At 40.9% G+C, this 18,401-nt stretch overlaps 1 protein-coding gene across 4 annotated transcripts in view; it reads left to right on the plus strand.

Annotated features, from left to right (window-relative positions):
- LOC126248802 (rab GTPase-activating protein 1-like) overlaps nucleotides 1-18,401 on the plus strand; it is a 185,686-nt gene that overhangs the window by 54,386 nt on the left and 112,899 nt on the right. For all 4 annotated transcript variants that reach the window (XM_049950193.1, XM_049950196.1, XM_049950195.1 and 1 more), the window contains 2 exons: nucleotides 9,251-9,419; nucleotides 11,307-11,548. In XM_049950193.1, coding sequence (XP_049806150.1) covers nucleotides 9,251-9,419; nucleotides 11,307-11,548 — 411 coding nt within the window. The remainder of the gene's footprint in view (nucleotides 1-9,250; nucleotides 9,420-11,306; nucleotides 11,549-18,401) is intronic.

An 18,401-nucleotide genomic window follows, 5' to 3' on the forward strand; every position in this document is an offset into this window, starting at 1 on the left:
ATTCCATTTTAGGGTGTGGCCTCCACACAGTCCAAATTTTCAGAAGTGTGGGCCATTTGGGGAAGGACACCTTACGTGGTGCATCTTACATCCTTTGTGCATTTACATCTTCTGTACCAATTATTGTCACGGTGCTGCAACTCCACCAATATTCGAGCTGTTTTTGTGAGGACATCTTATGTGGTGCATAATCTCCATCCATTGTCCGCTGTCCTCTTTTGCTGCATGACAATACTGGATTTCTATGCACCCACTATCCAGCATGGTCACCAGTCCATCGTGCAGGGATTGTCATGTACCCTCTTGGTCGTAGCCCCTAACTACCCAGGGATCGCACTACTGATGCCTGAGCTGCAGCATCCACACATATTCCAAGGAGTGGACACCCATTATAGCGGGGCATCTGGACTCCCAGCAATGGCCATTGCGCCAGGTGTCCTTTGCTGTTGCTGGGTGTGATACCGTGATAAAGAGTGTGTGGCATCAGGGCAGATGACCCACAATGAAGTGGACCAAGTCATCTTTTCCTGCAGACTGAATGGCCTCAGCAGTCTCTAAGAAAGGGAAGGTTGAATTCAGTGGCATGAAATATGACCCTAAATCATTCCCCTCCCTAGCTACGCCATGGGAGGAACATAGTGCTATGGAAAGAAGAGAGCTATATTCGCATCATTATTTAGTGTGTAGCAGAACCGATGAGGACTCCTTTCTGGATACATAGCCTCTGTTTTTTTGTTGAACACATGGAGGATAAGTTTGGGAAGTGACAGCGCTGCCCAAATTGTGCAATGGGTCAGTCCTGATTCAAATGGCATCCCTAGCCCAGTCCCAGACGTTACTCACCTGTGACAAGTTGAGTGATATTCCTGTTTCGGTCACTCCTCATAAAACCATCAACATGGTTCGGGGAATTACTTTTCATTGTGACGTTCTGTTGCAGTCCGATGACGAGCTCTGCACCAGTTTGAACAACGGGGTGTTCACTTTGTCCAGCATGCCTACAAGGGCCCTAAGGATAATAGGGTTGTCACTGGTGCCCTCATCTTGGCCTTTGAGTGTGATTCGTTACCTGAAAAGGTCATGGTGATGGTATACAACTGTGATGTCAAACCATACGGCCCTCACCCTATGCAGTGCATTAAGTACTGTGTCTTCCCAGTGCAATTCCAGCACCACATGTCAAAACTGTGGACGTCCAATTCATCTGAATACTCCATGTGCTCCTCCTCTCACCTGTGTCAGCTGTGGAGAACACCACTCGCCATGCTCGGCAGACTGCATGGTACTCCAAAAGGAGCAAAAAATTATAGTTTACAAGATCCTGGACAAGCTGTCTTACCATGAGGTTAAACTGAAATATGAAAGGGTGAATCCTGTTCGAATGTTGTTGTCTTGTGCTGTCCCTATGATGATGTCACCCTCATTGATGATGCCCTTACGCTCCTCGTCTAAGCTTTCTCCCATAGACCTTCAGGGACGCCCATCTTAGTCCCCTTTCTTGGGAGCTGGGGCCACTTCTTCTTCTCTTTGCTCCCAAAGCTTCTACTCTTGGAGCACCGCCACCCCCAAATGCCACGTAAATTGGTTCCGCCCCCTCAGCTGAAGAAGCAGCAGCCTCCTCTGGCTCCTCTTGCATGGAAAGGATCCATTGGGCTCTACCTTGCACAGTCTCCCCCTGTGGTAAAGTGGACACCAGTCAGTGGCTGAGGGAGCCACTAGCTGCTGGTCGAAGAGCTTCACGGTCTTCCTCTATTTAACAGTTCCACGTCCACGGAAGAAGTGGAGATTCTGTCATCCCCTGAGGACCTAGAGCTCACCGACGCCTCAGAAGCAATGGTACTGGATGCGAGCACTCAGCTGGTGGTGACAGGTGACCCTGAGGCGTAATCTGCCTCTGTGGTCCCTTCATGCCTTCCCAGACAGCAAAAAGTGCCATCATTTAGTGGAATTGTGGTGGCTTTTTCTCCCACCTGGCTAAGTTATGACAGCTCTTAAGCGTTACACCTACTTTTTTCAACTGCACTTCAGGAAACCTGGTTTCCCACAATGCAGACCCCCATCCTTCATGGCAACTCAACCTTTGCTTCCTCAGTACAGGTGCCCACAGTGTGGCACATAGCACGTACTCAGCCATTGAGCTCTCGGTTTGCAGTCCTGGCCCTCTCCCATCCATCCATCAGAGAGATCATGAAGAATTTTGTGGTAGTGATCACTTTCCACTCCTTCTGTCCCTCCCTCAGCATCACTCACCTAGACGCTTGCTCAGATGGGCTCTTACCAAGGCTGGCTGGGATGCTTTCACCTCCGCTACCACTGTTGAATCTCTGTTGCATGGCGACATCAATGATGGGATCAACACCATCACTACTACTGTTGTTGCTGTAGCTGAATCGGCAATCCCTTGTTCCTCAGGTTGCCCTTGGTGGAAGTCAGTGCCTTGGTGGTAGCTGGAAATCACTGCAGCCATTAGACCATAGGTGGGCTCTCCAATGTCATAAGAGCCACTTGTCCCTGGAGCACTTCATTGCCTTCAAATGGCTCCATGTCCAGACCCCTCAGCTCATCAAATGATATAAGCAGGAGCGTTTGGAATGATACATCTATGCCATTAGAACATGAACCTCTCCTTCCCACTTTTGGACCAAACTCAGATGCCTTTACAGATATCAGACACATGCAGGTATACCTGGAATTTCCACACATGGAGTTGTAGATGCTGATCCAGACGTAAAGAGAGAGTGTCTTGCCAAACATTATGCTCGCACCTCTGCGTCTGAGAATTACTGCCTGCCTTTCACCTCCTAAAACAGCAGGTGGAACAACAACACCTATGTTTTGCTCTGCGCCACTCTGAGCCATATAATGATTCTTTCAGTGAGTGGGAATTTCTCTGTGTCCTTGCCAGTTGTCGTGACAGATCCCTTAGACCAGACCACATCCATTCCCAAATGATTAAACATCTGTCAGCGGACTACTGGCACCACCTCCTTGCTGTCTTCAACCATATCTGGAGCAACGGTGAATTCCCGTCACAGTGGTGAGAAAGTATCATCGTTCCAGTGCTAAAGCCTAGTAAGAATCCACTAGACATAGATAGCTATCGTCCTATCGGCTACACTAACATTCTGCGCAAGCTCTTCGCACGGATGGTGAGGCAGTGGTTGTGTTGACTCTTTGAGTCTCTGGGCTTCTGGCTCCGTCCCAGGGCAATATTCGCCAAGATCACTCTACCATTGACAACTTGGTCTACTCGGTGTCTGCCATCCAAACGGCCTTTTCTTGGCATCAACACCTTATTGCCATCTTTTTTGACCTGACGAAAGCCTATGACACCACTTGGCAGCACCACATCCTCACTACTCTGCACGAGTGGGGTCTCTGGAGCCTGCTCCTGATTTCTTTTTGGAACTTTTTATCACTCCACATTTCCAGGGTTCACGTTGGTGCTTCACAGAGTTTGCCCCACATCCAAGAGAATGGGGTTCGAGGGGGCTCTGTACTGAGCATCCAACTTTTTTAAATTGCCATTAATGGTCTTGCAGCAGCAGTGGGGTCCTCAGGATCCCCTTTCTTATATGTTGACGATTTTTGTATTTCCTTCCGCTCCTCTTCTACTGACATGCCATGAAGCGTAGTACGTCACCTCTTGCTGGTGGTCCGCCGCCAGCAGCCTCTAAGCGGCAAAGTCTAACTTCAGTGCTAAGAAATATGACCCCAAATCGTTCCCCTGCCTGGCCCCACCATGGGAGGAACACCAGGCCAAGGATGGCAGTGAAGCTTATTTGCCCCAGTACCTCGTAAGTACGAGAGTTGATGGGGTATCTTTCATGTCCATGAAGCCTCAGTTTTTTGTGGAGCATTTGGAGGACATGTTTGGTGAGGTTGAGGGCTTGACCAAAATGCTCTTTGGGTCAATCACGGATTTTACTCGCTTGTAACAAGTTGTAGGATGTTTATGTTACCATCACATCCCATAAGAGCTTAAATATGGTCCACCCACAGATGTTCATCTCCCGCATCGGTGGTCCAGGTCAAGGTTTCCAATTGCAACTCATGACCGATCCCTTCTTTCCGAACTGGAGTCCTTGCCTTTACCATGTATACTTGAGGTCCAATCACGTACACCTCCATGGTGTACACCTAGGCTGCGGCTTTGCCTGGACCTTTTACATGGCCCTAAGGACTCAGTTAACCCCACAGCTCTCCACTGCCACGTCCTCTCGATTCTTGACATGTACCGAGGCCATGAAGTGGTTTACACCGACGGCTCGATGGCTGATGCTCATGTCGGTTTCATGTATGTCCATGGAGGGCATATTGAACAGAATTCCTTGCCTGATGGCTGCTGTGTTTTCACGGCCAAGCTGTGGTGACTATATCTTGGGTTCTTGAGCACATCTGTTCATGCCCTGGGGAGTCGTTTCTTCTGTGTACTGACTCCTTGAGCAGCTTGAAAGCTATTGACCAGTGCTACCCTCGTCATCCTTTGGTAGCGACTATCCAGGAGTCCATCTATGCCCTGGAATGGTCCCGTCGTTCAGTGGTGTTTGTCTGGAACCCAGGTCATGTCGGAATCCCAGGCAACAAACTTGGCGACAAGCTGACCAAACAGGCCACGCGGAAACTGTTTATGGAGATTGGCTTTTCTGCAACTGACCTGCATTCAGTTTTTTGCAGCTTTGGGAGACGAAATGGCATAACCTCGGCACGCACAACAAACTGCATACCATTAAGGAAACTACAAATGTGCGGCAGTCCTCCATGCGGGCCTGCCGGCTCTACATTGGCCATGCTTGGGTGACACATGGCTACCTCCTGCACCGTGATGACCCACCTCAGTGGCAGTGTGGCGCCCGGCTGACAGTGGGCCATATCTTTCTGAGTTGTCCTTCTTTGGCTGCCCTGCGATGGACTCTTCAGTTACTGGACTCATTGCCATTAATTCTAGCTGAAAATGCCTCATCGACTAATTTAGTTTTACGTTTTATACATGAGGGTTATTTTTATCATTCTGTATAAGTTTCAGCGCATGTCCTTTGTCCCTTCGTGTTCTGCACTCTAATGCTTGTAGAGTGGATGTTTCAGTGTGTCACACAGTGGCTGGCTTTTCCTTTTTATTCTCATGGTCATCCAGCCACGGTCATCTGCTCTCTTGTTTTTACCTCTTCTACCAGTTTCTTGCCTCTCTCTGTGGTTTTCTTTTCCTGTTTTGTCCGTAGTCGTGTTGGTCGTCCTTCTGTCGTTCTTCTGGTTCTTCCTTTCTCCTGTTATTGTGCTGTACATCACCTTTCTTTTCTTCTTTACCTTGTGTGTGTTTTTTTTTTTTTTTTTTTTTTTTTTTTTTTTTTTTTTTTTTTTAACGAGGAACAAGGGACCGCAGTTTGGCCCCTTGCAGTTTGGTGTCCCCCCCCCCCCCCCCCCCCGCCCCTTTTTTTAAACCAACCAGACTGGGTGGGCAACAATCTGAAGTTGTGTGCTGATGATGCTGTGATGTGCGGGAAGATGTCGAAGTCGAGTGATTGTAGGAGGATAAAGGTGACTCGGATAAAATTTCTAGTTGTGTGATGGTGATGAATAGCAGCTAGTTCCAAATGTAGAGAAATGTAAGTTAATGCAGATGAATAAGAAATGTTCGGGTACATCATTAGTAGTGTCGTGCTTCATGCAGTCATGTCGTTTAACTATCTGGACGTAATGTTGCAGAGCGATATGAAATGGAATAAGCATGTGAGGATTGTGGTAGGGAAGGTGAATGATTAACTTTGGTCTCTTAGGCGAATTTTAGGAAAATGCAGTTCATTTGTAAGTGGAACCACATATAAGATGCTGGTTCGACCTGTTCTGGAGTACTACTTGAGTGATGGAATCTGCAAATGGCTGAATTGAAGGAAGACAGTGAAGCAATTCAGATATTGCCTGGTTACCAGTGGGTTTGAACAACATGGAAGTCTTACAGAGATGCTTGGGGAAATCAAATGGGAATCCCTGGAGGTAAGGCAAGGATCTTTCTGAGGAACACTATTGAGAAAATTTAGAGAACTGGCATTTGAAGCTGACTGCAGGGCAATTATACTGCTGCCAACATACATTTCGCAGAAGGACCATGAAGATAAGGAATGAGAAATTAGAGATCATATGAAGGAATATAGACAGTTGTATTTTGCTTGCTTTATTTGCAAGTTGAACAGGAAAGGGAATGACGAGTAGTAGTACAGGTAGCCTCCACCACACACCTATCATGTCTGTAGATGTAGATATAGGTGTAGATCCACATGTATGCTCATCTACTGGGTGAAACTAGGTCATGAGAGGTGGTTTCTGTGATCCTCATATTATATGAACGTGTTGTTCGCGTGAAGCACTGCGGATGTGGATATCAGTAGACTCAAGCACAAACTCTGTTGATAGTGCACTTTATATTTCCCTATGGCTGGCTGAAGGGATTTCTGAGTCCGCTATGCTGTTTGTCACTAACTGGATCAACAAAATAACTAGAAGAAAATTATTACAGAGAGAATCATGGGTACAAATTTTAGGTGACACAGGATCAAATTTCAATGAACAGTGCAATCATCAACTCTAAGTATGATATCATGAAATGTATTTCTTAATTATATAACTTATTCAAACCGTACCATAATAATAGTACAAGTGTGAAAATGTAAAATAATTTTCTAAAAATTTACTTTATTTATAAGTGATTTCTATTTATGAGATGTTTTGCAGTGATAAAGACACTAGCTTTAAATGAAAAATAGTGGAGTTGAACATCTTCTAAGGCTCTCCACATTAAAATTTTCCATGATTTCTAAAAATCAATTAGAGCTAATGCCATAATAGTCTGGCTATTCATATTATGGAAGCTCGTTCCTATGCCATAGAATACAAACTTGCACTGATTTGTGCCTGAAACATTTATTACAATTCCTGTACAATGTTACCACCTCTCTGAAGAGGGGAGATGGAGGATATGTCTTTCCTTTATGGTTTTTCACTATTAATACATTCACTATTGTTTGTCAGAAGTTTGCACATCTAAGTACCACTAAATGTTGTAAACTGTTTTGTAAAGAATTGTACAGCTTCCTTACTGGCCAACATTGTTCAGAGTTCCCTCTTTATTGAAAATTATTTTGTTACATTTACTTATTTTCAGGACATCGCATACACATTTAAGTGTAGTAAATCTCATGTAGACATTTGCCTCTACTTTTTGGGGCAGTGACGGCTCGTGTGTAGTCATTTTTTGTTCCTTGGGGCCTGCAGTGCAAAGTTTGTCTTGTAGTGACATGATTACAGTAATGATATATGAGCTACAATGCTGTTTATATGAGTTTTATTGTATAAATCACAGTGAGTTCATTTTGGGGTAGTGCCATCGTACAGTGCTCTGTAAATACATTAACAGGAGATAGTATTGATACTGTAAACTTTAACTATGATCATAAAAGTATTATACATTCAACTGGTGTTTCTACCTTTCATGTAGTGGTTTTCTGCCTTGTAGTAATATCAGGGTTGCCATATGCTGTCTGTAGGAATTTGTGTTTAGACATTGTTTGGGTGTTCATTGTAGACATACTGTTCTATCTAATTTTTAGACATACATTAGCCAGTTTTTGTGTGTTAGTTTCCCTTTTGACAGTGTGAATGTCAGTGGAGCAGTGATATTATATGTTTACATAGTTACCACTTAGAAGTAGGTAATGCGCAGAAATGTAATATTGTTAATCCACAGTCATCCAAACTGCCAAGAGGGAAAATAATGAACAAATCTATATCTAAACATCAGATATAATGGCAGATCTACAACGAACGTCCCAGCAATGTCTAAATACAAATTCCAGCCAAGACAGCATATGTCAGCATCGATATTACTGATATTGTAAAAACACCAGTCAAATGTATATTACCTCTGTAATCATAGTTACAATTTACAATGTCAAGACTCTCACTTATTAATGTATTTACAGAACGCCTGACAATGGCGATATGCTGAAATGAGCCCATTGTGATTTATGCAGTAAAACTCATATAAAGAGCAGTATAATTGGTGTATCATCATTGTAATCATTTTCAATTAATTGTCAATTGCTCTACTGGAAGATAATCTTTAGGTATGGCAAAAGTGATAATACATATGAGAAATTGGTATATTGTTGCATAAGATAGAGTGCATCCTGCTCTGCACTATCTTATTCATATGCATATATCTGTATCGTGCTATTGCTACAAGTAGGACATTGAGATAATGATTATAAGGACTAAGGTTTAATTTCAGTTATATTTATTCCCCCTTAAACATGCAAACTTGACTCATTCCATAATATTAATGCTAAGAATGATTTTTTGTGTATCTCTTTTTGTTTTAGTTAATACCCTTAGGTCTTAATAGGGCTGGTTTGGATTGTAAGGTATTATTTGATTTAGGCACCACCAGTGTGTGATACAGTGCACAACTGGTACAGCTTTGATGCCACCAGTTTAGTGAAATAGACACTATTTTATACTACTCAGGCATATAGTACAAAATTAAAAAAAAAAAAAATGTGTTTGTGAGAAATCACATGTCTAATTGAATCTCCTGAACTGCTTCACATCAGTCCATAGGTTCTCGGCAACATTTAAGTCATATCCTTAGTGGACAATTGAGGAGCTCAGTTTTAGTAAACAGGCCATACTTTGGTTGTAGGTGTTGTGTGTTTAGGGAGCATGCTGCAATTGGATCACACCCAGTGGACATTGCTCCCTGACATTGGATAATATTACATGCATCTTGATGTAGCTCGCTTGAACTATACTTCACTCTATCATGCCACAGAATTGTGTTGCTTGATCTAATACAAATGTTCTGATCTCAAAGCCCACATGGCAGTTAAATGAATCTTTGCATGTGGTTACAACTAGCGAATGATCTTCTCTCTTCTTCAAAACATGTGAATCAGATGGGAATCATCGAAAGCTTGGGATTTTATCCAAATTTGATGCAGCAAGTTTACTGAAATCTTTTTGTCCAAGGACTCCATATCTTCTCTAGGCAACTACTTAAACCATCTCATTGCTTTATTTGGTGCTGTATTATAAGCCTGTGCTACTTATTTTATACTGAATACAAAGACAAGCAAGCTGAAAGAAATTGTTTGTTGTAACATCAATGTATGTGTGTAACATTTACCCCTTTATGATTTCGTATCTGCATTTAGTAGATTTTAAGGATAATTTTACAGTACTTATTTGTTTTTATTTGCAGATACCAAGCAATGATTTATCTGAAACACTCTATGAAGTCATGAAAATTGAGAGTAGTGGAAATTTCGATGAGACACGAAGGATTCCAGCTTTAACTCTTGCTTATCTAACGAGTTCTCCAGCCATTCCAGACTTAGATAATTTGACTCCCAACAATGAAGAATTGTCAGGTATTAAATGCACACAGGTTTATATTAGATATTTCATGACTTTCTTAACCATTTCATTTTTATACCAGTTCTAGGATTTGTTACAAATCAGTCAGACACTTTAATATCTACACAACTCAATCCCGAGGTGGCGCAGTGGTTAGCACACTGGACTCGCATTCGGGAGGCCGACGGTTCAATCCCGTCTCCGGCCATCCTGATTTAGGTTTTCCGTGATTTCCCTAAATCTTTTTAGGCAAATGCCGGGATGGTTCCTTTGAAAGGGCACGGCCGATTTCCTTCCCAATCCTTCCCTAACCCGAGCTAGCGCTCCGTCTCTAATGACCTCGTTGTCGACGGGACGTTAAACACTAGCCACCACCACCACCACCACCACCACCATTCCATTCTTTGCACCATGTATGTTACGCATGGTGTGTTCCATCAGCCACATAAGTTTTCATATTTTGAATGAGTGCTATTAACACATAATTTGATATAAATTATGTCCTCTACTTGCCTTCTACATTTCCGCTGTCCTGCCCCTCCACCCCCTGGTCTTATAATGCTAGTGAGTAAATGAAAACATGTTGATTTCTCTACCCGTCTGTTCGTATAGTTGTTTTAGTGGATTATAAGGTGTTGTGTATTTTTCCCCCATCACATCAGTTTACCTGTATTGTTTAGATTACTTGACAAACAGAAGTAATATGAGAAAAGAAAGCTTTTTTTACCATTGTATCAAATTTACTGAGTTGTTTCCAGCTTATAAGCTGCTTTTTTGCCTTTGAGGAGAGAAATCTTACTGATAATGCAGTCAGCTAAATACTTTAGTGTTATCAGGTAATAAATAGAAAACATTTTGGCATTCCTTTTGCTAGGATGAAACCCATCATTGCAGTTACTGCTTTTCTTTCGAATCTTTCATCTCAGAAAAACTACTATCAGAGTGGTAATAGGAAAATCGGGGAAGCAGCCTACCTCCTTACTACTGTGTTTGGTTAATACTTTACCACACTTTTGTTTTCACAATTTACTCCATTTTGTAATTCAGTTTTATGCATTTCTTCATGTCCATTTCAGGTTGACCATTATTTGCAACCAATACTTTTCTCATACTATAGCCTATACCTCTCTTCTCCTTGGCATATCTTTTCCTGGATCATTTGTTGTTCCTTCAAAACAGTTTTGTAAATAGTAAATGGTAGTTTTGATGTATGGAATTGGTCTTGAACTTTCATGTTCTAGATGGAAACTTCATTGTGTATTTATCGTTCTTTAACTCTGGAACTTGTATTCTGCTGTCCTATTTTGTTGTGAATTACTCCTCATCTAACCTTTCATACTGTCCACTACTACCCGTTTTCCAAGTTATTAAGATTTTTTGTGCTCCTATTGGAGTAAAAGTTAGTTTTTATACTTTTTCATATGCCCTGTGTGTTGTGAGTGTGTTTATCTGTTATATGGGCATCTTTTAATTTCAGCTCTCATACAATAGCTCTCATACAATAGCTTCTCTGTTATTGGTATTGCACATTCCTCTCCCTGGTTATATCTTTGTAGTGGCTTTTGACACATTATCAAAAAGAATAATTTTTCTGTTGGTGTCTGCTTTGTTGCATTTCTTGAATATTCATGTACAGCTGTAAATGGTATGCATATATTTATTTTTGAACAAATTTGAAATTTACTTGTTTAATGCTCTCACTGTTGGAAAAAAAACAGCTGTGAAAAAAGGGAAAAATACGTGTTGAGAATATCCTTGGTTGTAGATGATATTATTTCATCTTTACAATAGAAATATATGTTGTTATAAAATTACAGTAATAACTTTTATATAGTCATTTAGATGGTGTATAATGTATTTTCATTACAATTAAATAATGCAGTACTTTGTAAAATTTGCAGATGGTGATGAGCCATTGCTAAGTGGCACTGGTTCAGTGTCTAAAGACTGTTCAGAGGTTGAACTGGAATCGTGGGCAGAAGTGCTTCTACGGTGGAGCAGTACAAATCAGCGTCCACGTCAGTTAGCAGCATTAGTACGTGCTGGAATACCAGAAGCTCTTAGGGGAGAGGTGTGGCAACGCTTAGCTTGCTGTGACACTGACACTGCTACAATGGATACTTACCGTATTCTTATTACAAAGGTAACAATCATCACACTTTAAGGCACTGAATAGTTATTTTACAGTGATATAACTTGATAATAGCTGTTTAAATTAATGATAAATTACTGTATATTTTTTTGTAACAGCTAGTAAATGTGAAGTACTTAGATTATAAACAGCCTAATAAAAGTATACATGAAACTGTTCAAGTTCAAAGTCAGAAACTTTAATTCTGAAGCTAGGTTATAGAACAACATTGATTGATTGTATTTTATATTTTCTTTCTCTTTTGCTGACTGAATTAATTTAGCTCATTCATACTGTCTTCTTTGATAGTTAATTTTGATTTGATCTATTACATTATAGACAAAATGCAGCCTTTCTCTCCCTAGCAGTTGGGTTAACTTTGATGTAGTTCCAGCATCCCATGTTTCGTTCCTTTTTTCATCTTGTTACTAACATTGGTTTGCCAACATCCTCCCTAGCTCTCACAAGGGCATGGTCCAGTAAAACATGTCAAAACATACCCTGAAATTTTTTACACAGGAAGAAGACAAAAAAAAAAAAAAAAGAAATGCACTGCCAAAATTTTAGCTGCTAAGAGGCACTGCAAGTATGTTGCAAAAAATGTTGACGATACACATTTTTGCCATGCGAAGAACAGCTTATAACAGCAGTTTGTACAGCCCTGCCCACTTAGTGTACGACTTTGCAAATCACTCACACAGTGCAGCATATCGGAGTCATCCGGAATTCACAGACACCAATTTTAAGCACCTAAAGCCTGGTTCACAATAGAGAGAATGGAAGCAAACACCTGTGAATGAGCATTTGCAGAAAATTCACTACCATTCACTTGCATATGGGTAGAATCATTTATACTAGAGGGAGCGGAAGAGAACACGAGGTAGCGAACATTGCCTATGAACACTGTGTTGTTAGTTTTTGGAGCTAATATTCAGCATATAGGATACAACTCTATCTTGTTAGAGCCACAATGTGAAGCTTTGTTATTCAGTGAGGATTATTTTGCATAGCGAGTGCACTGTTCTCGACAGAGTATGCAAAATGGCACAAGGAAGGAAGAATTTAAGTTTCCCAATTTGTATGGAAGTGTGACATATTACACAGAATTGCATCTCCATCTGTACTTAGCACTGGTCCAAAATTTTCCTTGAATTTTGGCTGTGATTTTTCCCTGGCTTCTCATTAGCATTGAGGGGAAATTTATAAACAGAACACTAATTACCGACATTGAGCATCACCTCAAGAAGTGACACAGCTATCGTTTCCACTACGCGTGTAAGGTCTAATAGTCATATTCTTTTTTTTTTTTTTTTTTTTTTTTTTTCCTAAAACAAAAATGGTCTAGTGGCGAACTGCATGCTTCATGATCCAGAGAATGAGGGATCAAATTCTGTTCAGACCATAACTTTTTCACCATGATTTGTAACCAAGCATTCACATCTCTCTGGTGTTGGAGTGGCCACGAAAGATATGTGGTTTGGATTCCCTGTTAAACTGCAGATATCCATTTTCTGATTAGGTAACTTGGGAAGGTTAGGGACATGTGAGTAGCTGCAGTTGAAAGACCTGAAGAGGCCTACTGGGTACACCAAACAGAATTATCTTGTGCTCATGCTTGTTTGCTCCAGTGAAAACCTGGCTTAAACTATACAAACATTTTTTTGAATAACTTCATATCAACAGTTCAGTTCTTGCACATGTAATTCTGATAAAAGTGGCTATCAGAGAAAATAAAATCATGGCAGTATTTGATGTCACAGACGACTTCCATCAGTGAGGACTTCGAATTTGTTGAAATGAAATGTGTCTTGCAGTACTATATTTTATAACAATTCCTGTAGGCCATTCCTTATAATAGTGTTTGAATGTTGTACATTTGACTATTGGTGAGACAGTTCTTTGTTTATTCCCTGTAGTCGTCACAAAAATGCAAAGTGTATTGAATGACAAAACAAACATTTTTCTTGCACCAGGCACACCGGACAAAGGAAAAAGTGATGCAGTCAGACACTTCTCAATAACTACTAGTTTTATTTAGACAGAACTGGGATGGAGTCAGAAATGGTCCCAGTTGTTTGCATATTGCGTTGCATACCAGGCATACTTGATCCGATTCGTAAAGCATGGCAAAGAAAACTGGTAATGCACAAATGACTGGAGATTAAGAATACTGTTCTGTTGATAAACCTGAAATGAGAGAGAGGTATCAGAAATTATGTTGTCTGATGATTTCCTCAAAAATGCTTTACACTGTTGAAAATAATTCTTTATCGAGAGGTTGAGTCTCTCTAGTAGTTCCACGTGGAATCCACATAACGTCTACAGATTTTTCGTCATCCTCTGCAAAAACAGAGGTGTCATTATGTCCAGACCATGAACCCAACAAAAGCAATGCATTAGTTTCTGCAACTGGTAGGAATACGTTTCGAACGAAATGTTGAAAATTATTCTTTCCCATTTTTTCAGTTTTTGATGCGTCTATTACAAGTTTTTTGCAACTAAACAGTCCATTTTTTATTTTTGGTCCTAGTTTTCCTTTTTGTTGTTGTTGTTGTTGTTGTTGTTGTTTTCAGTCCTGAGACTGGTTTGATGCAGCTCTCCATGCTGCTCTATCCTGTACAAGCCTCTTCATCTCCCAGTACCTACCACAACATACATCCTTCTGAATCTGCTTAGTGTATTCATCTCTTGGTCTCCCTCTACGATTTTTACCCTCCACGCTGCCCTCCAATACTAAATTGGTGATCCCTTGATGCCTCAAAACATGTCCTACCAACCGATCCCTTCTTCCAGTCAAGTTGTGCCACACACTTCTCTTCTCCCCAATCCTATTCAATACTTCCTCATTAGTTATGTGATCTACACATCTAATCTTCAGCATTCTTCTGTAGCACCACATTTCGAAAGCTTCTATTCCCTTCTTGTCCAAACTATTTATCGTCCATATTTCACTTCCATACATGGCTACACTCCATACAAATACTTTCAGAAATGACTTCCTGACACTTAAATCTATACTCGATGTTAACAAATTTCTCTTCTTCAGAAACGCTTTCCTTGCCATTGCCAGTCTACATTTTATATCCTCTCCACTTCGACCATCATCAGTTATTTTGCTCCCCAAATAGCAAAACTCCTTTACTACTTTAAGTGTCTCGTTTCCTAATCTAAATCCCTCAGCATCACCCGACCTAATTCGACTACATTCAATTATCCTCGTTTTGCATTTGTTGATGTTCATCTTATATCCTCCTTTCAAGACGCTATCCATCCCGTTCAATTGCTCTTCCAAGTCCTTTTCTGTCTCTGACAGAATTACAATGTCATCGGCGAACCTCAAAGTTTTTATTTCTTCTCCATGGATATTAATACCTACTCCGAATTTTTCTTTTGTTTCCTTCACTGCTTGCTCAATATACAGATTGAATAACATCGGGGATAGGCTACAGCCCTGTCTCACTCCCTTCCCAACCACTGCTTCTCTTTCATGCCCCTCGATTCTAATAACTGCCATCTGGATTCTGTACAAATTCTAAATAGCCTTTCGCTCCGTGTATTTTACCCCTGCCACTTTCAGAATTTGAAAGAGAGTATTCCAGTCAACATTGTCAAAAGCTTTCTCTATGTCTACAAATGCTAGAAACATAGCTTTGCCCTTCCTTAACCTAGCTTCTAAGATGAGTCGTAGGGTCAGTATTGCCTCACGTGTTCCAACATTACTACGGAATCCAAACTGATCTTCTCCGAGGTCGGCTTCCACTAGTTTTTCCATTCTTCTGTAAAGAATTCACGTTAGTATTTTGCAGCTGTGACTTATTAAACTGATAGTTCGGTAATTTTCACATCTGTCAACACCTGCTTTCTTTGGGATTGGAATTATTATATTCTTCTTGAAGTCTGAAGGCATTTCGCCTGTTTCATACATCTTGCTCACCAGATGGTAGAGTTTTGTCAGGACTGGCTCTCCCAAGGCCGTTAGTAGTTCCAATGGAATGTTGTCTACTCCGGGGACCTTGTTTCGACTCAAGTCTTTCAGTGCTCTGTCAAACTCTTCACGCAGTATCATATCTCCCATTTCATCTTCATCTACATTCTCTTCCATTTCCATAATATTGTCCTCAAGTACATCGCCCTTGTATAGACCCTCTATATACTCCTTCCACCTTTCTGCTTTCCCTTCTTTGCTTAGAACTGGGTTTCCATCTGAGCTCTTGATGTTCATGCAGGTGGTTCTCTTATCTCCAAAGGTCTCTTTAATTTTCCTGTAGGCAGTATCTATCTTACCCCTAGTGAGATAAGCCTCTACATCCTTACATTTGTCCTCTAGCCATCCCTGCTTAGCCATTTTGCACTTCCTGTCGATCTCATTTTTGAGACGTTTGTATTCCTTTTTGCCTGCTTCATTTACTGCATTTTTATATTTTCTCCTTTCATCAATTAAATTCAATATATCTTCTGTTACCCAAGGATTTCTACTAGCCCTCGTCTTTTTACCTACTTGATCGTCTGCTGCCTTCACTACTTCATCCCTCAAAACTACCCATTCTTCTTCTACTGTATTTCTTTCCCCATTCCTGTCAATTGTTCCCTTATGCTCTCCCTGAAACTCTGTACAACCTCTGGTTCTTTCAGTTTATCCAGTTCCCATCTCCTTAAATTCCCACCTTTTTGCAGTTTCTTCAGTTTCAATCTGCAGTTCATAACCAATAGATTGTGGTCAGAGTCCACATCTGCCCCTGGAAATGTCTTACAATTTAAAACCTGGTTCCTAAATCTCTGTCTTACCATTAGATAATCTATCTGAAACCTGTCAGTATCTCCAGGCTTCTTCCATGTATACAGCCTTCTTTTATGATTCTTGAACCAAGTGTTAGCTATGATTACGTTGTGCTCTGTGCAAAATTCTACCAGGCAGCTTCCTCTTTCATTTCATAGCCCCAAACCATATTCACCTACTACATTTCCTTCTCTCCTTTTTCCTACTACCGAATTCCAGTCACCCATGACTATTAAATTTTCGCCACCCTTCACTATTTGAATAATTTCTTTTATTTCATCATACATTTCTTCAATTTCTTCGTCATCTACAGAGCTAGTTGGCATATAAACTTGTACTACTGTAGTAGGCGTGGGCTTCGTATCTATCTTGTCCACAATAATGCGTTCACTATGCTGTTTGTAATAGCTTACCCACATATCTATTTTCCTATTCATTATTAAACCTACTCCTGCATTACCCATATTTGATTTTGTGTTTATAACCATGTAGTCACCTGACCAGAAGTCTTGTTCCTCCTGCCACCAAACTTCACTAATTCCCACTATATCTAACTTTAACCTATCCATTTCCCTTTTTAAATTTTCTAACTTACCTGCCTGATTAAGGGATCTGACATTCCACGCTCCGATCTTTAGAATGCCAGTTTTCTTTCTCCTGATAACGACATCCTTTTGAGTAGTCCCCGCCCGAAGGTCCGAATGGGGGACTATTTTACCTCCGGAATATTTTACCCAAGAGGACGCCATCATCATTTAACCATACAGTAAAGCTGCATGCCCTCAGGAAAAATTACGGCCGTAGTTTCCCCTTGCTTTCAGCCGTTCGCAGTACCAGCACAGCAAGGCCATTTTGGTTAGTGTTACAAGGCCAGATCAGTCAATCATCCAGACTGTTGCCCTTGCAACTACTGAAAAGGCTGCTGCCCCTCTTCAGGAACCACACGTTTGTCTTGCCTCTCAACAGATACCCCTCCTTTGTGGTTGCACCTACGGTACGGCTATCTGTATCGCTGAGGCACGCAAGCCTCCCCACCAACGGCAAGGTCTTGGTTGCCTTATGGTTCTTGAAGACAGCTGCGGATACAGTAAACCACTCATACTTATCACTGACATTATCGTATATGAATGTGTCATTGTATTCATTGATTGGGCAACCAACTCTGTCTTTTTTTCGCCCTGAAATGATAAAGTGCGGCGCGCATGCAGTTTTTTTTTACAAAATCTGACTGATCAGCATGATAAACAGCAGTTGCAGCGATAACAGCAAGTTTCGTGATTACATCAGCTATGAATTTCTGTATAGCATTGTCTATCACTGGCAGCTGCTCTACACATGTATATGATGCAAACTGGGTAATTTTGCGACTTCTTATTCTGTACAATTTTTTGAACCTGCATAACCAGCCTCGAAATTAGCAATGTTCATTCAGATGCAATTCTGAGGACCCAGTCTCGTAGATCTCCATTGGTAACGGTGCATAGCCTCACATGAGCAGTTCTGAGTCTTCCAAACAGTTTTTCATTCAGATAGTTTTGGGTTTCTGTTTGGTGCACATTTCTTACTTCATGTAATTCATTCTTCCATTTGCACAGTTCACACTCTGATTTTACGAAATGAAAACACCTTTGCACACTACATGACTTCAAGTGTTTTTTCCCCTCCTTCTTTTAACCAATATTTCTTTGCCTTTTCTTTGTCACTGAAAGCTATTGTAGTACATTTTTTTTAAGGTATTCTTCTGTTACTGGCACAACTGATGTCGTCTGAATCACAGTTCATGGAACCATCACAGTTATTTCCTATTTCTTCTAACTTATCCACAATTTCAAATGAAATGTCGGTATCATTCAAATGAATGTCAAGGAAATCAAGTAACAAATGACACATGTTTGTCCTGAGGAGAAGTAGGTGATTTCGGCTGGAAACCATGTTCTTCATATTTCATCATTGCTAAATTGAGAACCTTAATTGGATTCCACATTACTATTAGCAGCCATGCCTTACAAAAGCACAGTAAATATTAATTCAGCTTTATCTGTAGTGTCAGTACTTACCAATACTGCAAAAAGCAACTGACAATTTGTA

Source organism: Schistocerca nitens, chromosome 3, assembly GCF_023898315.1.
Source record: "Schistocerca nitens isolate TAMUIC-IGC-003100 chromosome 3, iqSchNite1.1, whole genome shotgun sequence".
Lineage (NCBI taxonomy): Eukaryota > Metazoa > Arthropoda > Insecta > Orthoptera > Acrididae > Schistocerca > Schistocerca nitens.